Source organism: Phalangium opilio, unplaced genomic scaffold, assembly GCF_054372755.1.
Source record: "Phalangium opilio isolate 3A_F unplaced genomic scaffold, DU_Popi_V2 ptg000209l_1, whole genome shotgun sequence".
NCBI classification, from domain to species: domain Eukaryota; kingdom Metazoa; phylum Arthropoda; class Arachnida; order Opiliones; family Phalangiidae; genus Phalangium; species Phalangium opilio.
The window spans coordinates 9814422-9833908 of record NW_028324217.1 but is presented as its reverse complement, the minus strand read 5'-3'; the positions used below and the strand labels follow the sequence as shown (position 1 = coordinate 9833908).

Below are 19487 nucleotides of genomic sequence, written 5' to 3'. Positions count from 1 at the left end.
GTGTCATGAAAGCGGCGGTTGATGTCATACAATGATAAAAAAATTTATAAAAGATATCGTTTAATAGTGATCAATAAAAAAAAATTAAAAATAGAAAATTACATTAAAAAATAAAAATCTACTCTAGTCGTTTACATTATTGGCATAATAACCAATCATTTCATAGAATTTAAAAATTTCAGTTCTTCTCCACGAATGAGAAGGGTCTCGCTATCAAGCTTTGGTCCAGATTTTGCTTTTCCCATTGAAGTTCTAGTAAAATTTTCGGATCCACAATTCCTATAAAGGGGTTAGAATTGTAGGAATATTCGACGTTACGTGGTTCCCCTACAAGTTGACTCTCTTTACGAGCTCCAGTTTTGGCTTGGCGAAGGCTAGTGGGCGGGATTTATAAGTAAACCCAACCCACAAATGCCTCCTGCCAGAGCCCCCAGCCGAATTTCGAATATAGGAATTATACTTATTTTTTTCATGAAAATATAGGATTTTATAGGACGTTTTTCCAGAATTATAGGATTATATAGGACACTAAAATACCAATTTTTCTTTTTTTTAAAGAACCAGTACTAAGGTGAAAATTATTATTTTTTCTTTTTTGATCTAGCAGACGACGGCTAATAGACTCCCTGTTAGCTGCCCAGTGCCCACACGCAAAACTCACCATGGTGGTGTGCATGCAATGAACTTTCAGTTATCAGAACCATAATACACCGAGCTATTTTAACTAATTAAGCTACAATACTAGGGAAACCATCCCCATTTTATGATATTCTTTAGACCCGAGTCCAGGTTTAACAGATGGGTTGCTTAAAAATCGTCCAAATTTAAAAATTATAGGATTTTTGGCGATTTTAGACAAAAATATAGGATTTTATAGGACAGTTTTAAAAATATAGGATTTTATAGGACAGTTTTAAAAATATAGGATTTTATAGGACAGTTTTAAAAATATAGAATTTTATAGGAATTATAGGACCTCTGGGGGGCCTGCCTCCTGCCTTTGACAAGCCAAAACAGGAGTTTGTATAGAAAGTCAAATTTTAGTAGAACGACGTGACTCGCTCTTTGCTTTAAATCTAAACGAATCAAAGTACCTGCATGGGTCTTTCGGTATCTTGGTAAAACACCAAGTCCTCGTCTTGCAACTGCTACAGGCAAAATACCTTTTTATCGCTTCTTGTTTGGTCAGCGAATGATTTTCTTTAATGCAATATTCGGATGGTTTGTGCGCGGTGTAATGACACTAAAAGACATTGATAATTTAAAGTTGTCTAAATTACAATATTTGAGATGCAGATGTTTTTCTTTCCATACCTGTTTACAGGAAACTACGACACACTTAAGTTCAGTAATAGATTCCATTTTCTCTTCCAGGGCTTCTTTCTTTTGAAGTTTCATAAAGTACAGTTGCTCTTGGGCATCTTCTTCCTGTTACGAATTTATAATGTTAAATTAGGGCTTGCGCAAATACCGGAATAATATAGTTTAGTTTGAATCGAGTATTTGATTGGACTATTCGTGTTTGCAATGTTTCACTATGCACACTGGTCTTATAATTAGAAGAATCGGTAAAAAATTTTCAGAACCAAATTCCCTGACTTTTCCAGGTTTTCTCTGACCTTTTCTGAGATTTTCTGACCCTTTTAGGCCAAAAGTGTAAATTTTTACAGCAAGTTTTAAGTGCTTATAATCAAACAAACTCTCTACATTAAGTTTTCCAATGTATTTGTTGCACCAAAATGATTAAGAAACATTTGAACTATAAATAACAGTCCAAGAGATTTTTTAGAGGGCATTTACTTTACAAAAACAATCCTAGACATTTTTAAGGATTGCTCTAGAGTTCACTCTGTGTTAAGAGAGGATGAGGAGAAACTTTCATTACTCTTTCAATAAAGATTTATCACCCAGAAATTTTACCCACTAAAATCAAATTCCCTGACTTTGCTAAAATTTTTAAAATTCCTGACTTTTCCCTGACTTTGCTGAAATTTTTAAAATTCCTGACTTTTCCCTGACTTTGCTGAAATTTTAAAAATTCCCGACTTTTCCCTGACTTTGCTGAAATTTTAAAAATTCCCGACTTTTCCCTGACTTTGCTGAAATTTTTAAAATTCCCGACTTTTCCCTGACTTTGCTGAAATTTTTAAAACTCCCTGACCTTTTGGGCCCATTTTTAAATTCCCTGACTTTTCCAGGTTTTCCAAGTACTGTGGCAACCCTGATTCACTTGATTTTGCACTTCACCCTCCATTTAATTATGTTAATTACCTCTTCCACCTGATTATGGTGGTTCGATCGCTTCTTGATAATTTTTTCAATTTCTTCTTTCGTGTATTTTTGACTGGTCAATAGGCTTTGAACCTGCGTTTCACCCTCTGCATTAAGCGCTGTTAAGAAATTAAGTGTCAGATTGAGGAAACAATTAAAATAAAAATTGTTAGAAATCATTACCTTTTGGATTGATGCTTTCTTCTAGATTTACCAGCACCTTCTTTTGAAATTGACCCGATTTTCGAATATCTTTGTTTCTAACTTCGTTTGGATTTTTTGGAACAATTGGACTTTTTAGTTTAGCAATGGCCGCCTGCTTCGCTTTATCGGAAGCGGTTATTGGAGGGGCAAAAAATTGAAATCCAATTTCGTCACCAGGTTTCAGCCCACGACCCAAGCAAGGAGTAGCGATTGCAGCGGACGCCGAGGTCTTCGCTTTGGCTAATCCTTGAATATTTCCTTGTTTTTGAAGTTGAGATTTATGAAGCTTGATTAGATCCGCTGCGGTAACTGATTTCACAACTCCAGTGACTTCTGGTTTAAAATAAAGCGATGCGAATTTACAATTTCATATCATATTTTACGACGAAAGTGGTATTATATTACACTTTCAAGTCTCTACTTTCAAAATATCAAGTTTTTAATATAATTGAACCAAATTTTCTATTTTTAAAATCCATTGAAAAATCACGAAAACTCAGCTTCGATATATAAACAATGTTGTCTTGTCGAGCTTGTTCGCCCGTTTCATGACATCACTATGACGTGAGGGGAAAAAAAGCGCGGGAATCCTATACGCGTCTCGAGCTTCTCGCCAGTCTAAACTGCGGGTCTGATAGCAGAGAGAGATATATCTCTCGTGAAAAATATATCTGTGACGTCAGTCTACTGGAAACGTTTTAGCCTTTCATAAAAAGTGGGTTTCAAATAATTTCATATGAAGCATTTTCAAATGCATATTGCCAAATAATAATTAGAAATGGGAGAATTAAAAGCTTGATATTTTTGAATTCACAGAAATTGATTCTATCTTTTGTTATATAAATCAGAGGTTTGTCAAACGAAGCTTCTCATTCCCTTTAAAGTTCACTTAAACAGCAGTTAAAACACTGTATAAATGAATCATTACGTGAACCCAATTGATCTCTAGCGGATTTTCTAAGTACTAAAAGGTAAATGGCCTACAGGGAAAAAAGACTAGCTGCCTTAGGCACCTTTTAAAAGGTCAAAATAATGAAAGGACTACATGTAGATCATTCAATTCCATTTCAATGAAAGGAAACAAATCCCTTTAACATGTGACGTAATTTATGCTCAAATTTACTGCGTAAATTGGCCTTATTCCTGATGATCGCCACCGAGGCGTAGCGGCAACTTTTGGAACTATAATAATACGGTAGCCAATTACAGGTGGCGCTGGAGTCGATGGACTCTGAGGGAGATCTGTTATTTTCTATGTTTTGTTGATCTTTCTGAATCATGTGAATAGCCAAGGCTTAACAAGCGATATTGTTTCAAAAGTATTAAAAGTTGATTTCACCTTTCTTATTCTGTCTAATATTATGAAATAAGACTTTCGGAGTAAGTTTTCATTCGATTTTGGTCTATTTGCAGATTATTAGGTTAATAATAATTAGTTACAACACGTTTTTTGAAGTTGAAGCGGTAATAATCAAAACATAGAAAATAACAGATCTCCATCAGAGTCCATCGACTCCAGCGCCACCTGTAATTGGCTACCGTATTATTATAGTTCCAAAAGACGCCGCTACGCCTCGGTGGCGTTGATCAGGAATAAGGCCAATTCTCCAAAGTGGAAATTTTTAGTTGAGTCACAAAGTTGTATCTTCCGAAAAAGCCTTAATACATTTTAAGGCTCAGACTCAGGCAGTCTTTTTAAGTCTTGGACTCGGGTTGAAACCCATCCCCCCCCCCAAAAAAAAAATTAATAAAAAAGGTCTAGAATTAGTCTTACGTTTTTTGTCTTGTTCATCTTTCACCACATGTTTCAGTAGATTTCTAGATCCTGCAGTCGGCTTAACTAGCATTTCCCCTCTAGACCAAAATAAGTAAATAAATAAATAAAAATAGATTTATTGAATGCAAAAATATTTTGAAAAACAGGGATAGATTTAATTTTAAAAGTAGGAATGGAGAACAGAGTAATGTGGGCGCGCGTAAAGTCCCGGATCCCCTTCCCCGGGACAGGGGGGGGGGTATGAAAGAAGAGGCGGGTCATAGCGACAGAGGTAAAAAGGTACTACGTACTTTTCGCCCGCCCCGTCAGCAACGTCATCAAAACGTAGTTTAAGTGAGTTAACCAATAAGATAATTTAAAATTTTCGTTACGTGTTGGAGGGAGGGGGCTCTTTACTGGGCTATAAGTCGGACTGAAGTATATACTAACCGTTCTCCATTCCTACTTCTAAAATTAAATCTATCCCTGGTACAACTAATGATTTGGAACACAAACTTACAAGAAATCTGACGTCGAGGCTAATGTTTTCAACGCTTCATTTTCTTTTTTAGTTAAATGTTGCGCAGTTGCAGCTGCTATCGTTTCAGACACCTCCGTTTTAGCTTTCTTTTGAAGCCTTAAAGAATCTAACGTTATATGATCTTTGGATTTTCTTTTTTTAACATTTTCACTCCTAAAAACAGACCAATCATGATTAAAAAAAAAAAAGACTTCTTGCTGATCAATAGCAGTTAACAAGCAGAGGATTAAGGGAACTCGCAATATTCCCTCTTATAGCTAGGGATGCACCGATATGGGTGCAGCCGATATATCGGAAATTCGTAGCCGATATTATCGGCCCATAATATAATATAATATTTCTCCCTGAATATGGTTTTCAAGATGTAGAATCAACATATTTTTAGAACCATCTACGTTTTTACTTAGTGTCACATCTCTTTAATGTGGTACCGCTACATATTTTAGCCTTAACCGCCTTCCTTAAAAATGTTGTGGTCTAAGTTAAATCCTTCCTTGTTTTTTAGTAAAAATGCAGCTCCTTTCTTTGTTCAACAAGACGTAGCGTTATAAGGAAACTTACGGACCACAAGTGAAAAGTTCAAAGTGTGCATTAGTGACACCAAACGCATTAGAGAGCGTCAGGGTCGACTTCGATTGTTTGTGGGAGGTATGGGAAACAAGGGAAATTACTTTCTCATAGTCATGAACAACGGGATAAAACTGAGATTGTGGAAAACCTTGCATTTTTAAAGGGAAATGTTAAATTGCGGGAATAAATTTGTGTGATGTATTTCAATTAGTATGCATTGAGTACCTCATAACTTATCAAGTTTTTTCTGAAAATATCGGTTCACATGAAGCCGATATTCGCCGATACCGATATGAAAAAAATCGGCCGATATATCAGTAACCGATATATCGGTGCATCCCTACTTATAGCCAATGTTTAAAGCAAATATCGGCTCCTGTGGGGCCCCTAATAAATCATTCTATTCAATACTTGCCGAGAAACCAACGCACAGGGGAAGGATCGCCATATTAGGCTAATTCGGTCGAGTCAAAAGCCACCGGCAGATGGAGCTCACGTTACCTACGCGCGGAAGGCTAGTCGACTCACATTGCCACTTGCGGTGCTTCTTCTTAGCGCGAGGAAACTAGCCTAATATGGCGTCCTGGCCCCTGTGCTGTTGGCTTTTCCAATGGCATTACAGGAATGGTCTATATAATGTTGGAGCTAAAACAACCCTTTGCTAAACTTATCAGGCCAGATAACCCCACCCCTTAGACTATGGTATTGTTTAATCTAAACCACAACCGAGATTCGCTTTAACAGAACTTGTTAACTGATATTGAACTGCGTATTAGATATATTACTTATTTGGCACGGTGAATATTTGACCACCATAAATATAGTTGTCTTTCAAAATTCGATTTTTGATTCCTTTTGGTTCAACACCAGAGAAGCTATAAAAAAGCATTGATATTGATATATTTTTCATGGTTGCATTATGTTTGGGTCAATGTTCAATTGAAACACTAAAAAGAATTTTTTTGGGGCAAACTAAGGTTATATAATGAAAGCTCTTGTAATGGGAATGCTTTGATTTTCATAATAGAACCTTCTTTAGGCAGAGAATAATGAAAATCTCGAACGTCGCTGTGTTAAAGCAAAGGGCGACTCCGTTGGTGACCCTAAAAGATGGCTATTCTACTACACAGTGGCTAAGCTTGGTAAAGGCTAGTTAAGCCAAAGGCAGGAACCAATGGGGCCTAGTGCATTAGGTCTGATTGATTTCTGCCTTTGGTAAGATAAAATACTAGGCGTGATAATGGAGTCGCCTGTTGCTTTAAAATCGCGAATAGTTTATCACCAAGGACATCGTTCACAAGTTATGATTGGAGTGTTTTAAGGATGACCTCTTATTAAACTAGCGTATGTTTCAGATTATTTCTGAAAATTTAAGGGTTCATACGCATAACACTCATAACTCACGGAACATTTTCCACGCAAAATTGCTCATCCAGCGATCCTATCACAATTTTACGAAAATGCAATATGCACAGTGAGCACATATGAGAAGGAGAGTCAAAAATAGAAGAGGGAAGGTAAGTATAACGGCACAGCCCGATATCTCTCTCACGTGCACCTACTCGGCGCAAAGAGCCGAAAAGCCAGACGTCACATTTAGGGGTGTGCGAACTGCGAATACCACTTTTTGGGTTTTGAACCGGTTACCGAATACCAAAAATTTTCCTTATCAAATACCGAATCGAAGAGTTTATTCCAAATCAAATAACGAATAGTTAGGGCTTGGTACTTTTTTTACTAAACGATTAATTGCGAATAGTTAAGCCTAGTGTTCGCGAATACTAGACATAACTATTCGTGATTTATCGGGTAGTAACCCTAATATTCGCGAATAGTTAATACAAAGCAAAGAGAAAAACAATTAGAAGCACCTAAATTTCAAAATACCTCTCCTCATTGGTGGCCAAGTATTTCTCAAAATTTTCCTAGGCACTTGCTGGTAGTTTTGATGGGAGATAAATAAAATTGGGATGATATTTTTATAATAAGGTGGGTCTCTCTAGTGCCAAGGACCTAAATTTATAGTAGTCGAACTTTAACCGAATAGTAAGTTCGGTATTCAATATTCGTATCGAATAGTGAAAATAGCTATCGAATAGATAGTTTTCACACATGGAGGATTCATACCATTTACACCAGGAAGCCGGGCTATCTGGAGGACAAAAGCAGACGGGTTTTTGTCCGCCAGATAGCCCGGCCTCCTGGTGTAAATGGTATGAATCCTCCATGTGTGAAAACCATCTATAGGTTAGGTTTGGTTAGGTTCGGTATTCCATCGAATTATTTGACTGGAACGGTTAACCGCACACCTCTAGTCACATGATCCGTTATAATAATAATAATCTAGGCTTTGTCCTTGAAGGGATTTCCACACTAAGCCTGTGGCTTGTTTACAGGTGGGTCCCTTAACAATGCATAGAGGGGTGGTGGCTAGCCCCTATGCCCCACAGCTAACCTACAGCGCCCTATATTAACTATTACCGTTAACATCTGCAAGTTTTGATGGAAAGGAGAAACCGGGTTAGACCGCGGAGGAAAACTCCTTTTAACAAGCGGGAAGAGAACTTGCAAACTCTACGCAGAAGGATTTCTTCCCAGATTTTCACCCGGTGCCACAGTCCGGGATCGAACCCTGGATCCTCTTGCTGCGAGGCGAAAGTGCTAACTGCTACGCCACCCCACACACAATCAATACAGGCTGTAAACCAACTTTCCTGATTTTTTCCCCTATCTATTGCAACGATTGCGCACGTGCAACAGCTCGGTACCTATTTTGAAAAGGGGGGGGGGCTGACGGAGAATTTGGTCTCTCCGAGCCTCCTTCTCAACGTGCTCACTGATACATTTTATCCGCAATTTTGGTCATTTCATTAACTATGCAAATCAGATACAACTAAAGCTGACTTACGATGCTTGAAGTTCCGTTCTTTTGCTGCTGGATTTCTTATACTCAGTTTGTACATGATAAACGCAATATTCGCAGACGGCTAAATTAACAACTGATCCACATACGTTCCCGTCTCTCTTTCTAACTTTGCAGCGTCCCATATCCTTAGAGGAACCAAGAATGAGCAGTCTTTGAGAGTTGTTGATAGTTATAGCCACTTCACCCTTGTCGTACTAAAAATATTTAAAATATATATTAGGTTCCCCGGTGTATTAAAGGCCCAGGCAGCTCAAAACAAAAAAAGCTCGTGGGATTTCTTTTTGAAGTCTGTTAGATTTTTATTGGCCTATTAACCAGGCTAGGAAATAAGACAGGTTTACAGGTCAAAAACCAGTTTATTAATAGCTCAGACCACTTTTTTTATTCAAAACGTGAGGGTCACTGGTCCCAATGACTAGTTTATTAATTCCTACTTTTATTAAAAATTGATATGGGGACCTCTTTAATTATTATCATTTCAACATAAATTTCGACTCCAGGAGTCCAGTTGTGTATACAACCCTAAGCCGAGAGAGATTTTTTTAGAAGAGGGAACGACCACAAGTCCTGGGACCAGTAGAAAAATAAATAGGGGAAGGGTCACTGGTCCCGGGACCAGTTTCATATTTAAGACATCAGGGGTCACTGGTCCGGAGGACTAGTTCAGAAATAAACCTTATTTCCAAGCCTGCTATTAACTAGATTAAAGGTGGTTAAATCACCAAATACTCTTTGGCGGAGCCTTTGCTAAGGTTTGGGGACCTATCAACTACTACTAGACCCCTCGACCATGGATAAAGAATGCGCGTGAGGAAATTTGTTTTCACTCTACAGGATAGGCAACTCCCTATCTCGGGCGACAGCTTATTCTGTATATACTCTGTTACAACATCGGTTGTCAGCACGCCAGGGCCCCCAGCCGAACTTCGAAAATATTTATAGGAATTATAGGTATTTTTTCATGAACATATAGGTTTTTATAGGGCGGTTTTCCAGAATTATAGGATTATATAGGACACTAGGATATTAATATTTCTTTTTTAAAGTACCAGTACTGCGAAAAAAAATTATTTCCCGCCCTTTTGATCTAGCAAATGAAAGAACCAAGAAGTTATATCAGTATCTCAGAGAGAAGGTATAAGATGCCTTTGTATTCGCGCGCCATAGTCCCAGTCCCCCTTTCAAAATACAAGGGGGGACGTAAAAGGAGGCGCCGGGCTATTTCGCCTCTCCTCAGTCGGAAAATATGACTGTAATTTTCGTCACTCGCGTCGTCGCGCTGACGTGAGTTTTCAAGAACCAATGAGATGCTGGTTGTAATTAGAGACGGGGATTAACTCCGGACCTACGTTTGGACTGGAGATAAAGCAAATTTATATAAATGTGGCAAATTTATACCTTCTCTCTGAGATACTAGATATAACTTCTTGACAGAACCATAATACACCGAGCAATTTTTAACTAGTTAAGCTGCAATGCTAGGGAAATTCTCCCCATTTTACGAAATTGATATTTTTTAGACTGATGGGTTGCTTAAAATTCACCCAAATTTCAAAATTATAGGATTTTTGACGATTTTAGCCAAAATTATAGGATTTTATAGGACAGTTGAAAAAAAATAGGATTTTATAGGAATTATAGGACCTCTGGGGGCCCTGCAGCACGCGCAAAGCTAGGTCTCTATGTAACCTAGCTTTCTGCGTGTTGACAATAGACGAAAAACTTCAGGATTTAAAGTATTGGTGAGTTTTTTTTATAAATACTGTGCCAGCAAGAAGTGATATCTAGCTTTATCTTCAGTCCAAACGTAGGTCCGGAGTTAATCCCCGCCTCTAAATTACAACCAGCATCTCATTGGTTCTTGAAAACTCGTGCACGTCAGCGCGACGCGAATGACCGGAAAATTACGTTGTATTTTCCGACTGAGGAGAGGCTGCGAAATAGCCCGGCCTCCTTTTACGTCCCCCCTTGAATTTTGAAAGGGGGATTGGAACTATGGCGCGCGAATACCTAGGCATCTTTTACCTTCTCCCTCATAAACTAGATATCACTTCTTGGTGCCACCCAATGAGATAGAGTAGAGAATCGGCTTACCACGAAACACATTGTTTTTATCAAGCACGTTTATCAAAACATGACAGCGCCATCTGTCAGCCTCGATCGGAACTAATTACAACTTTTACTTGCTTGCTTGCAATCAGAAACATCGTTATGATTTTTATTTCATCTATTTATTAGATTAAAAAGGACTAGAGTTTTTATTATTTAACTCGCGTATTTAATTTAATACGTTTAAAAAACTATCTTGACAGCTTGTTACGCAGATTATAGCAGCAGACGGTAATAAAAAAGTTCTTCAAGTGATTAATAGGTGGCGCCACCCCTATTTGATAAAGATTCATGCTCGACAAAAGGTGTATTGCGAAACGTCGATCTCGAGATCTAACGTTGTGACTCTAGGTTTAATATATATATTTCTATCTCATTGGTGCCACGGTTGCCACCATCACCATTTTTCAAGAGATAAGAAAGAGCTGGAGCACTACCTGATTTCTATTTTCTAGCGCCGTAGGACTTAACAAAGCCACGACTGATCCAATTATAGTTTTCCAAAGAGTATTGTATACTTCTCCGAATAAGAAGAATTTTACAGTTTTCTCACAGTCCTTGAGGTCACTCAGTGACCATATGGCGTACGTCTTCCCATTTTGTGATTTTTTGGACTCGGACTTATGGGTGACGACGCCAAATGTCACCCAAGGTTCATCGTCGCAATCCTTTTTCTGAAAGTGATTTCCAAGTCCAAATAAACGAACGATTTTCTTCCCAGACATTTTTTCTTCTATAGCATTAACGGATAATTTGGGATTTCTGAGGACACAAATAATTTAATGCAATTAGAAAACAATTAATGAATAATTAACAAGAATGACGTACATGATCCTAAAACCAGACGTTCGCTCGTTAAGAACATTTTTCTCATCTGGGTTGGAACTTGCAGTTGGTAACAAACGTTTTGTAGCAACTGAGCTTTTTGAATTTGCAGCAGTTTTCCCTATGTTCATTAAAATGGATTTAATTTACAATAGAGCTATCTCAGTTGTGACGTCAGTGCCTAGGTAAAACGTCACTGGCTTAGCTTTGGCAGTGAGCGGCCATGTTTGGTACCGCTTTGGTTCTATGGGCAAAAAGCATGAATGACGTCACACTAAGGCTTCTGAGATAGCTCTATACGTTTCCTAACGTTTGCTTGTAAAACTATGTACAGTAAAACCAAGAAGTGATATCTAGTTTATTAGGGAGAAGGTATAAGAATCCCAAGTATTCGCGCGCCATAGTCCCAGTCCCCCTTGCAAAATACAAAGGGGGACGTAAAAGGAGGCCGGGCTATTTCGCAGCCTCTCCTCAGTCGGAAAATATGACTGTAATTTTCTTCATTCGCGTCGCGCTGACGTGAGTTTTCAAGAACCAATGAGATGCTGGTTGTACTTTAGAGGCGGGGATTAACTCCGGACCCTATACGTTTGGACTGGAGATAAAGCTAGATTATAAATGTAGCGAATTTATACCTTGTCCCTAATAAACTAGATATCACTTCTTGGCAAAACTAAGGGCAACCATTTTCGTTCATATTCTCAACATTGGGTCCCAGGTCCAAACTTCCAAAATTGGCAAAGTGCGCAATAATTAGTAAAAATTGAATTATGTAATTTTAGAAACAGGAATGGAGAACAGAGTAATCTAGGCGCGTCAAAGTCCCGGACCCCCTTCCCGGGACGGAGGGGGGGGGGTATGAAAGAAGGGGGGGGGTATGAAAGAAGGGGGGGGGGGGTTATGAAAGAAGAGGCGGGTCATAGCGAAAGAGGTAAAATGGAACTAGGTATTTTTCGCCGTCCCCGTCAGCAACGTCATCAAAACGTAGCATAAGTGAGCCAATAAGAAATTTAAATTTTTGGTTACATGTTGAAGGGAGGGGCTCTTTACTGGGACAAAAAGTAAATATTAACCGTTCTCCATTCCTGCTTCTAAAATTACATGGATCCCTGCTAGTAAGCACAGTGGGCTTAAAGGAAAATATCAGGTAACGTAACATTATACCTTAAAAAACAACCTTTTTCTAAATATAGAAGGAAAAACATTAAAAAAAAAAAGAAATTATTTGTTAAATTACAAAATGATTAGCATTTATTCTTAAAAACGAGGACTAGCTACTACGCCGGCAATGGTTTAGTGGCGTCTGCTAAACCGAACCTATTAGCCCTACGGGATTGGTTGAATTCTCACAGGATGAGAGAGATAAGGGTAAGGTATTAGTTACTAAACCAATAGCGGCACAGTAGTCTTCGTTTTTAATGCTTATTAAATGCTAATTATTTTGTAATAAGATATCATTTATTTATTTATTTAATGCTTTCCTTTTATATTTAGAAAAAGGCCGTTCTTTTAAGGTATAATGTTATGTTACCTGACCTTCTCCTCTAATTTACCTTCTTTGTGAAGGCTTTAGTTGTGATAACTAAGTGGAGCTTTGAGGAAAGACTTAAAACTAATGTCGCCTCCCCGACATTCTAGCATCTAGCTAATCTTCTAGACACCAATTTTACATTTCCCAAGGCAGGAACTAACTACAAGAGCGGAGCTATAATTGCCCTTGCTAAACTTAGCCAGTCAACTCCACCCCACGACTTAGGCAGCATCTAGCAACAATTGTTTAAACAGTGTTTCATAGATGAAGCGGAGCCTCCGAGATGATCTAGGCCCGTGCCTATCGCGAAGCGCGAATATTTTTTTAACTAATTTAGTTCACCATGTTTTCTCGCTTGGGGGCGCTTTTAGTATCGTAAAATAAAAATAATTTCAGTCTCGTGACCCCGTCGACTGCTACAGTATTAGGGCAAGGCATAGAGCGGTGAAGCCCAGGTCGCGGATAGTAAGAAAATGTGCTAGAATTTTTCAGAAGACCTTTATTAAACAATCATGCCAAAGAAGTAAAGGAAAAAAAGGCTAAGGTTAAAAAAATTAAAGGTTACGAAGGAGTAAAAAAATTCCTCTTGTGGTGTAATAAAACTGTGAATTAGCAACTTCAACAAGTTTTGTTTTACTAAAAAAATAACAATGTTAAAATCCCATAATTAATTTTTTTGTCCGCACAATCTAACCAAAAGATTCGATAAAAATTAAATAGCCTCTAAAACAATTGCATTTAAGGGTGAAACCTTTCTCTTTCATAAAATGTTTATAATTGGCCCCTGAAATATCAACGACAATTTATGGAAGACCCCCTTGGCAACTGTAATAAAAGCGCCATCTAGTAGACATATTGGGTGAAAATATTTCCTCTATGAAAATGGATATTTCCTCACATAAAAATCGACACACACGGGCCTAGATCATCTCGGAGGCTCCGGATGAAGCTAGAGGTTCCTAGTAAGCAGAATAATATAGGGGTTTGGGTACCATTTGTAGTTGCCTGTTGAAATAACTTATGCCATAGACCCAATCAACAAATAAACAAGCTGGTTTGGTCTCGTGTCCATCTAAGGGATAGGATCACGTGACTAACAAAGTTGACTGTAGTACCATCTGTCGTTGGATTTTTCTGATTGGATTAGACTTTGACTCTTGGGGTAAAACAGGTTCTGCGCATGGCAAAATCAAGCCAATCGGGCTATCCCTTTCTCGCCTCAAAACCCGCGAACAAGATCTGAGCCATTAGAAAAATTCAAAAGATTTGTTGGTTGGGTCTATAAAAGCGAATCTAAGCTGTAGTTTAGTTTAAAACAAATGCCAATAGATGCACCCATAGTCGAGGGGTGAAGTGGACTGGCCCACTCAGATTGGCAAAGGCTCTACTTTTAGCTCAAACCCCTGTGAATGAGTTACAATTGGTTCCTGCCTTTACCAAGATAAAATTGGTGTGTAGAAGACTAACCAGCATGTTAGGGGCGCCAAAATAGGCAATATTCTGCTTTAATGAGACAGAAAAAAAAAGAGCCAGTAGCAGTGGGTGAAATACGTCACAGGGCAAGATCCAAAGACTCTGAATGGACTTGGACTATAATCTAAGTTCAGGGAGGATGCAGTGAGAGTCAACTCTGGCAATTTCGCGTACCAAGAGTAGAGACATGGATGAAGCCTAGAAGAGGCTACTGGTATTAGTGACCTCTAGTTGTTGTATGGCAATTTCCGTCGACAACAACAAGAGGGGACATGACGGTCGAGTCTCGAATATTGCCTTATACACAGTCCAAAGGTGGAGTTGACTCTTCTTGCATCCTCCCTGCAATTATTTTTTCTTGTTCCGGTTTCTTTGATTCGTATTATACTGCGCCCATTTACTTTAGCGTTATTTTTTTACCATTAGCAAACTTTCTACAGACCAAGCAAGTCACGTGTTTCATATACATTTAATCATGATATGTTCCATAAGCATGACACTACCTATAGGGAGATAACAACTGGCTAGGGGTAAGAGATAGTCTGACGTCACGCAGCTCCTCTATAGAGTAATTTCTTTCCCATATACGGCAACGTCATAACCCTCTATCTCTTACCTTATTGATATCCCCCCTCCCCTTCCCTTCCGGGGGCAAATAGTATTCTCTAGTACAAAGTTGCCCCTAACGTAGGGGATACACAGTTCACTCCCCCTCTCAACCGAAATTACTCTATGGTTGGAATTTTTGCGCATAGAATACAGTTTCCAATCGTTAGGGGGGATGAAACTCCAGTAAGAGATAGAAGGGTGTGACGTTTCAGGGTCAGAACTGTCACCTCCCTATACTTCGTAATGCTAGATCACCATGTGTCGCTTTACGAGAATCTACGACGTTTCACCTACCTCACTTTATGATAAGCTCTCAGTAACCAGTGAAAAACTTATGGAACATATCTTACGCGTGGTACACCACCCTATTTTCAGACCCATTAACATTACAACTAAATCCATAGTCCAAAACATTCTGCCAACACTGTGTATTTAGGTACTCAGGGTTCATACAACTTTTGGAAAACAAATTTCCATGAGATTTCCAGGTATTTCCCCATATACTTCCCTGAATTAAGAATTTTCCAGGTTTTTTCCCGTATATGGAGTATCCTATGGAGCAAATGTTAACGGAGTGGGGGGGGGTAAATATGACTATTACATACCTAAAGGGCATCCCCGTATCTCTAGTAGAACAAGAGTTATGAGCCTCCAAAGTTTAGTGTAATGCTATTCCTATGGAGGGGGGTGTTTGTTTACGTTTTGCTCAATTACTCGGCCCCTGTTTGTCGTAGCCCTAAGTTATTAGTATGGTTGGATGGGGGACAAATTGGACTATAACATACTCAAAGGACATCGCCGTATCTCTAGTAGAACCAGAGTTATGAGCCTCCAAAGTTGGGTGAAATGTTAATCCTATGGAGGGTATGTTTATGAACATTTTGCTCAATTACTCGGCCACTGTTCGATGTAACCCCACGTTTTTAGTATGGTTGGATGGGGGACAAATCGGACTATAACATACTCAAAGGACATCGCCGTACCTCTAGTAGAACCAGAGTTATGAGCCTCCAAAGTTGGGTGAAATGTTAATCCTATGGAGGGTATGTTTATGAACATTTTGCTCAATTACTCGGCCACTGTTCGATGTAACCCCACGTTTTTAGTATGGTTGGATGGGGGACAAATCGGACTATAACATACTCAAAGGACATCGCCGTACCTCTAGTAGAACCAGAGTTATGAGCCTCCAAAGTTTAGTGTAATGCTATTGATATGGAGGGGGTTGTTTACGTTTTGCTTAATTACTCGGCCCCTGTTTGTCGTAGCCCTAAGTTTTTAGTATGGTTGGATGGGGGACAAATTGGACTATAACATACTCAAAGGACATCGCCGTATCTCGAGTAGAACCAGAGTTATGAGCCTCCAAAGTTGGGTGTAATGTTAATCCTATGGAGGGTATGTTTATGAACATTTTGCTCAATTACTAGACCCCTGTTTGTCGCAAATTTCCCTGATTTCCCTGAATTTTACTAAAAATTCCAAATTTCCCTGATTCTTCCAGGTTTTCCCTGTTTTCCAGGTTTGTATGAACCCTGGTACTATTCCCTTTGAAAGTTACGTAACGTTTCTACCTATCAACCAGGACAGTATTTATGCTAATAAAACTGCTACTTACAAGATGGCTCGATACATTTCTGCCCATGGGAATGCAAACTTTGCTGATCTTTTTTTCGGTTCTCTTGAGTTTTCAGGAGCGTTTTAATTTCTTTACCAGCCTTAGAAAAATTTGATGGTCCCGCTAATTCATCATCGGAGGAGCTGTCGTTATATGATCTAACAGATGAATTCGACACAGTCTTGCCGTCCATTTTATTGCAGCTTTGTTTCATCACTTTATCGCTGAACATGACTTCCGATACGTCTTTCAAGGTTCTAGCTTTAGGAACTAGTTTCGGTGGATTTGATACAGCGCAGGCGCTATTTAAATTCAAACGCTGAGGTTCTGGCTTATTTTCGTCTGAATTTATGATTTTCTCCAGGTCTTTTTTATACTGCTCAATTCTTCGTAACTCTTCCAAAGCATCTTCCTTGGTTTTACACGCTTCTTTACCAACTGAGGGACAAAATGATTTTGCCGATGATAAAGTATTTTTCGCTGTTGATGTGTTGGTTTGAACGTTTTCAGTGGAGACTGAAGAAGGTTCTTCACCACCATCTTCCTCAGCATCGTCAAAGAAATCTGACAGCTCCATAACAGGCAGATCTGTAGTTAAAAACAACAAAAAGATTACAAGTTGATGCCCCGAAACCAGTTTAAACATAGTGTTGGGAGAAATAGGGACTTGGCAATTCGGGCTTAACTCCGCCCCCAGCGCCATTATGGTATGTTTTTTTAACAGAATGAAAGCTATATAAGCCCCTCCTCTTGGTATGTTTTTTAGCATTAGTGGAAGGTAGCCTGACGATGCATGACGTAGTAATTCGGGCTTAACTCCGCCCCAGCGCCAATATGGTATGTTTTTTTAACAGAATGAAAGCTATATAAGCCCCTCCTCTTGGTATGTTTTTTAGCATTAGTGGAAGGTAGCCTGACGATGCATGACGTAGTAATTCGGGCTTAACTCCGCCCCAGCGCCAATATGGTATGTTTTTTTAAAAGAATGAAAGCTATATAAGCCCCTCCTCTTGGTATGTTTTTTAGCATTAGTGGAAGGTAGCCTGACGATGCATGACGTAGTAATTCGGGCTTAACTCCGCCCCAGCGCCAATATGGTATGTTTTTTTAACAGAATGAAAGCTATATAAGCCCCTCCTCTTGGTATGTTTTTTAGCATTAGTGGAAGGTAGCCTGACGTTGCATGACGTAGTAATTCGGGCTTAACTCCGCCCCAGCGCCATTATGGTATGTTTTTTTTAACAGAATGAAAGCTATATAAGCCCCTCCTCTTGGTATGTTTATTAGCATTAGTGGAAGGTAGCCTGACGTTGCATGACGTAGTACTGCCAAGTCCCTATTGATGCATATCATTAAAGGCTTAAATTCACTCACTTTCGACATCGAGATCTTTGAAAAAATCCATAACTAAAAACGTGGAAATATGTGCAGATTCTAGAGTAATAAATAACAGTTCACTTCGTTTGTAATAAACTTAAATCAATTTAACAAAGCCTAGAAGACTACACGGAGTTTGAAGACTGCCGACTGTGCCGAGGCCGCGCCAGAATGCGTTTCCACTTTTTACTTTTTCCCGCCCAATTCTTTGAGCAGACGAATGATACAAAAGTGAAAGTGCAGACATATTCGGAGGTACTAAAGTGTGGCGATGGCGAAACTTGATCAAGTTGGTTTCGTTTCAAGACTAACATGTTTTTATTTTCCCTCATCCTATTTTTAAAAAATATTATCTTATACCCGATTTTATTGGCATTTTATATGGAGTAGCTATGTGAATCATTTTTGAAATCCTTCACACTATCATATCCCGGTGCCAATGTTACTCCATGGTGGCAGGAATTCCAGCATCCAATTTAAATCCGCATCAGCCATCTGGCCTCATCAGTCTGCCCATCAGTGATCATAACTTCCTGAATTCGGACTCCCGAGTTTGCAAATGGGTAATGGCAAGTGCCTACAAGTTGTGGTCGGCGTTATCATTTATCATCCTTACGAATATCTTTCTTATGCACCGCGAAAAGTAGAACAAAACATTCCTTGTGAAGTTTCTTAGCATGGACCAATATCCAAAAACAGGTAATTTGTTTTCTATTATAGAATTACGGGTAGGTTTAATTTCTGCCTCATTTATCATTAAAATAAGAGAGTATATAAAGTAACCTTGGGGCTTTAATGATAAAGTTGTCAATTGCGAAAAGATTTCACTTTTTCTGTCATTACGAAGCAACACTCTTTTCTTACAAATTAGACCTTTGGGAGTTAGACAAGGTCAAATATAGAGTAATGTCAGTTCTACGTATGCAAACGTCATACCCTTCTATCTCTTAGCTCAGTGTCATCCCCCCTAACAGGCGCGTACAGTATCCACTCTTACAAAAGCGCGCCTAGAGGGAGGGATACACAGTCTACTCCCCTCTCTACCGACACTACTCTATTATAGGTCAGCTACAAATAAAATTCTTGTATTTATTATTATGGCGAAGCGTTTTGCATTCAATCAGACAGATTTACTTAAGAAAATCAAGTAATAAACCCCCAAAAGACAGTAAATAAATGCCGTCACACATCGTTTTCTAATTACACAAACATCAACTGAATTTTCGAAGTGTTTCAATAATGCGAAAGTTATGGTTTATCCCCAAAGATTTGTTTAAAAATTGTTTGGCATTTCTTTGCCTACGTTTACCTACTTTACTTTTAATACGACAGAAATTTCTAACATTACGAAATTTATTTTTTGTACTGTCCCTTTGAAATCCATAGTTTTCTGACTAGGAGGATTGATACCATTTACACCAGGAGGCGAGGCTACTTGGTACTGCACTTTAACCGTCAAGTAGACTCGCTTCCTGTTGTAAAAGGTATCATTCCTCTAAGTCTGAAAACTATGTATAATTATTTGCACGTGCCCGTTTTTTTTTTGGGAATTCTCACGTGGTTATTCTTTGCTAAAACCGCGCGTTCAAATATCAGTGTTTATTTGTTTTCGCGCGAAATCAAACGCACGTTCTCTTTTAAGTTCACGATTTCAAACTATTTTTAGGCTTAGTATAT

At 38.8% G+C, this 19487-nt stretch overlaps 1 protein-coding gene across 2 annotated transcripts; it reads right to left on the bottom strand.

Annotated features, from left to right (window-relative positions):
* Positions 1–37: 37 nt before the first annotated feature.
* On the bottom strand, positions 38–17999 carry Mcm10 (minichromosome maintenance 10 homolog). Of its 2 annotated transcripts, none has more exons than XM_089855277.1 (13): positions 17808–17999; positions 16434–17021; positions 11206–11323; positions 10815–11139; positions 8251–8462; positions 6128–6217; positions 4752–4925; positions 4250–4329; positions 2455–2808; positions 2272–2390; positions 1315–1428; positions 1095–1243; positions 38–279 (listed from the first exon to the last, which is right to left on the bottom strand). In XM_089855277.1, exons 1-13 carry the CDS (start codon positions 17836–17838, stop codon positions 156–158), a joined length of 2478 nt encoding a protein of 825 aa, XP_089711403.1. In that variant the 5' UTR covers positions 17839–17999; the 3' UTR covers positions 38–155. The 2 variants fall into 2 exon arrangements, with proteins under 2 accessions (XP_089711403.1, XP_089711404.1); XM_089855278.1 differs by having other exon boundaries at positions 2455–2805.
* Between the last annotated feature and the right edge of the window lie 1488 nt (positions 18000–19487).

Coding starts and splice junctions, on each gene's coding strand:
- Mcm10 (XM_089855277.1), bottom strand. CDS start 17,838: ATGGATTTTTTCAAAGATCTCGATGTCGAAA. Junction 17,022..17,807: donor CAAAGATCTCGATGTCGAAA/GTGAGTGAATTT, acceptor TTTTAACTACAG/ATCTGCCTGTTATGGAGCTG. Junction 4,926..6,127: donor ATATTCACCGTGCCAAATAA/GTAATATATCTA, acceptor GTCTGTTTTTAG/GAGTGAAAATGTTAAAAAAA.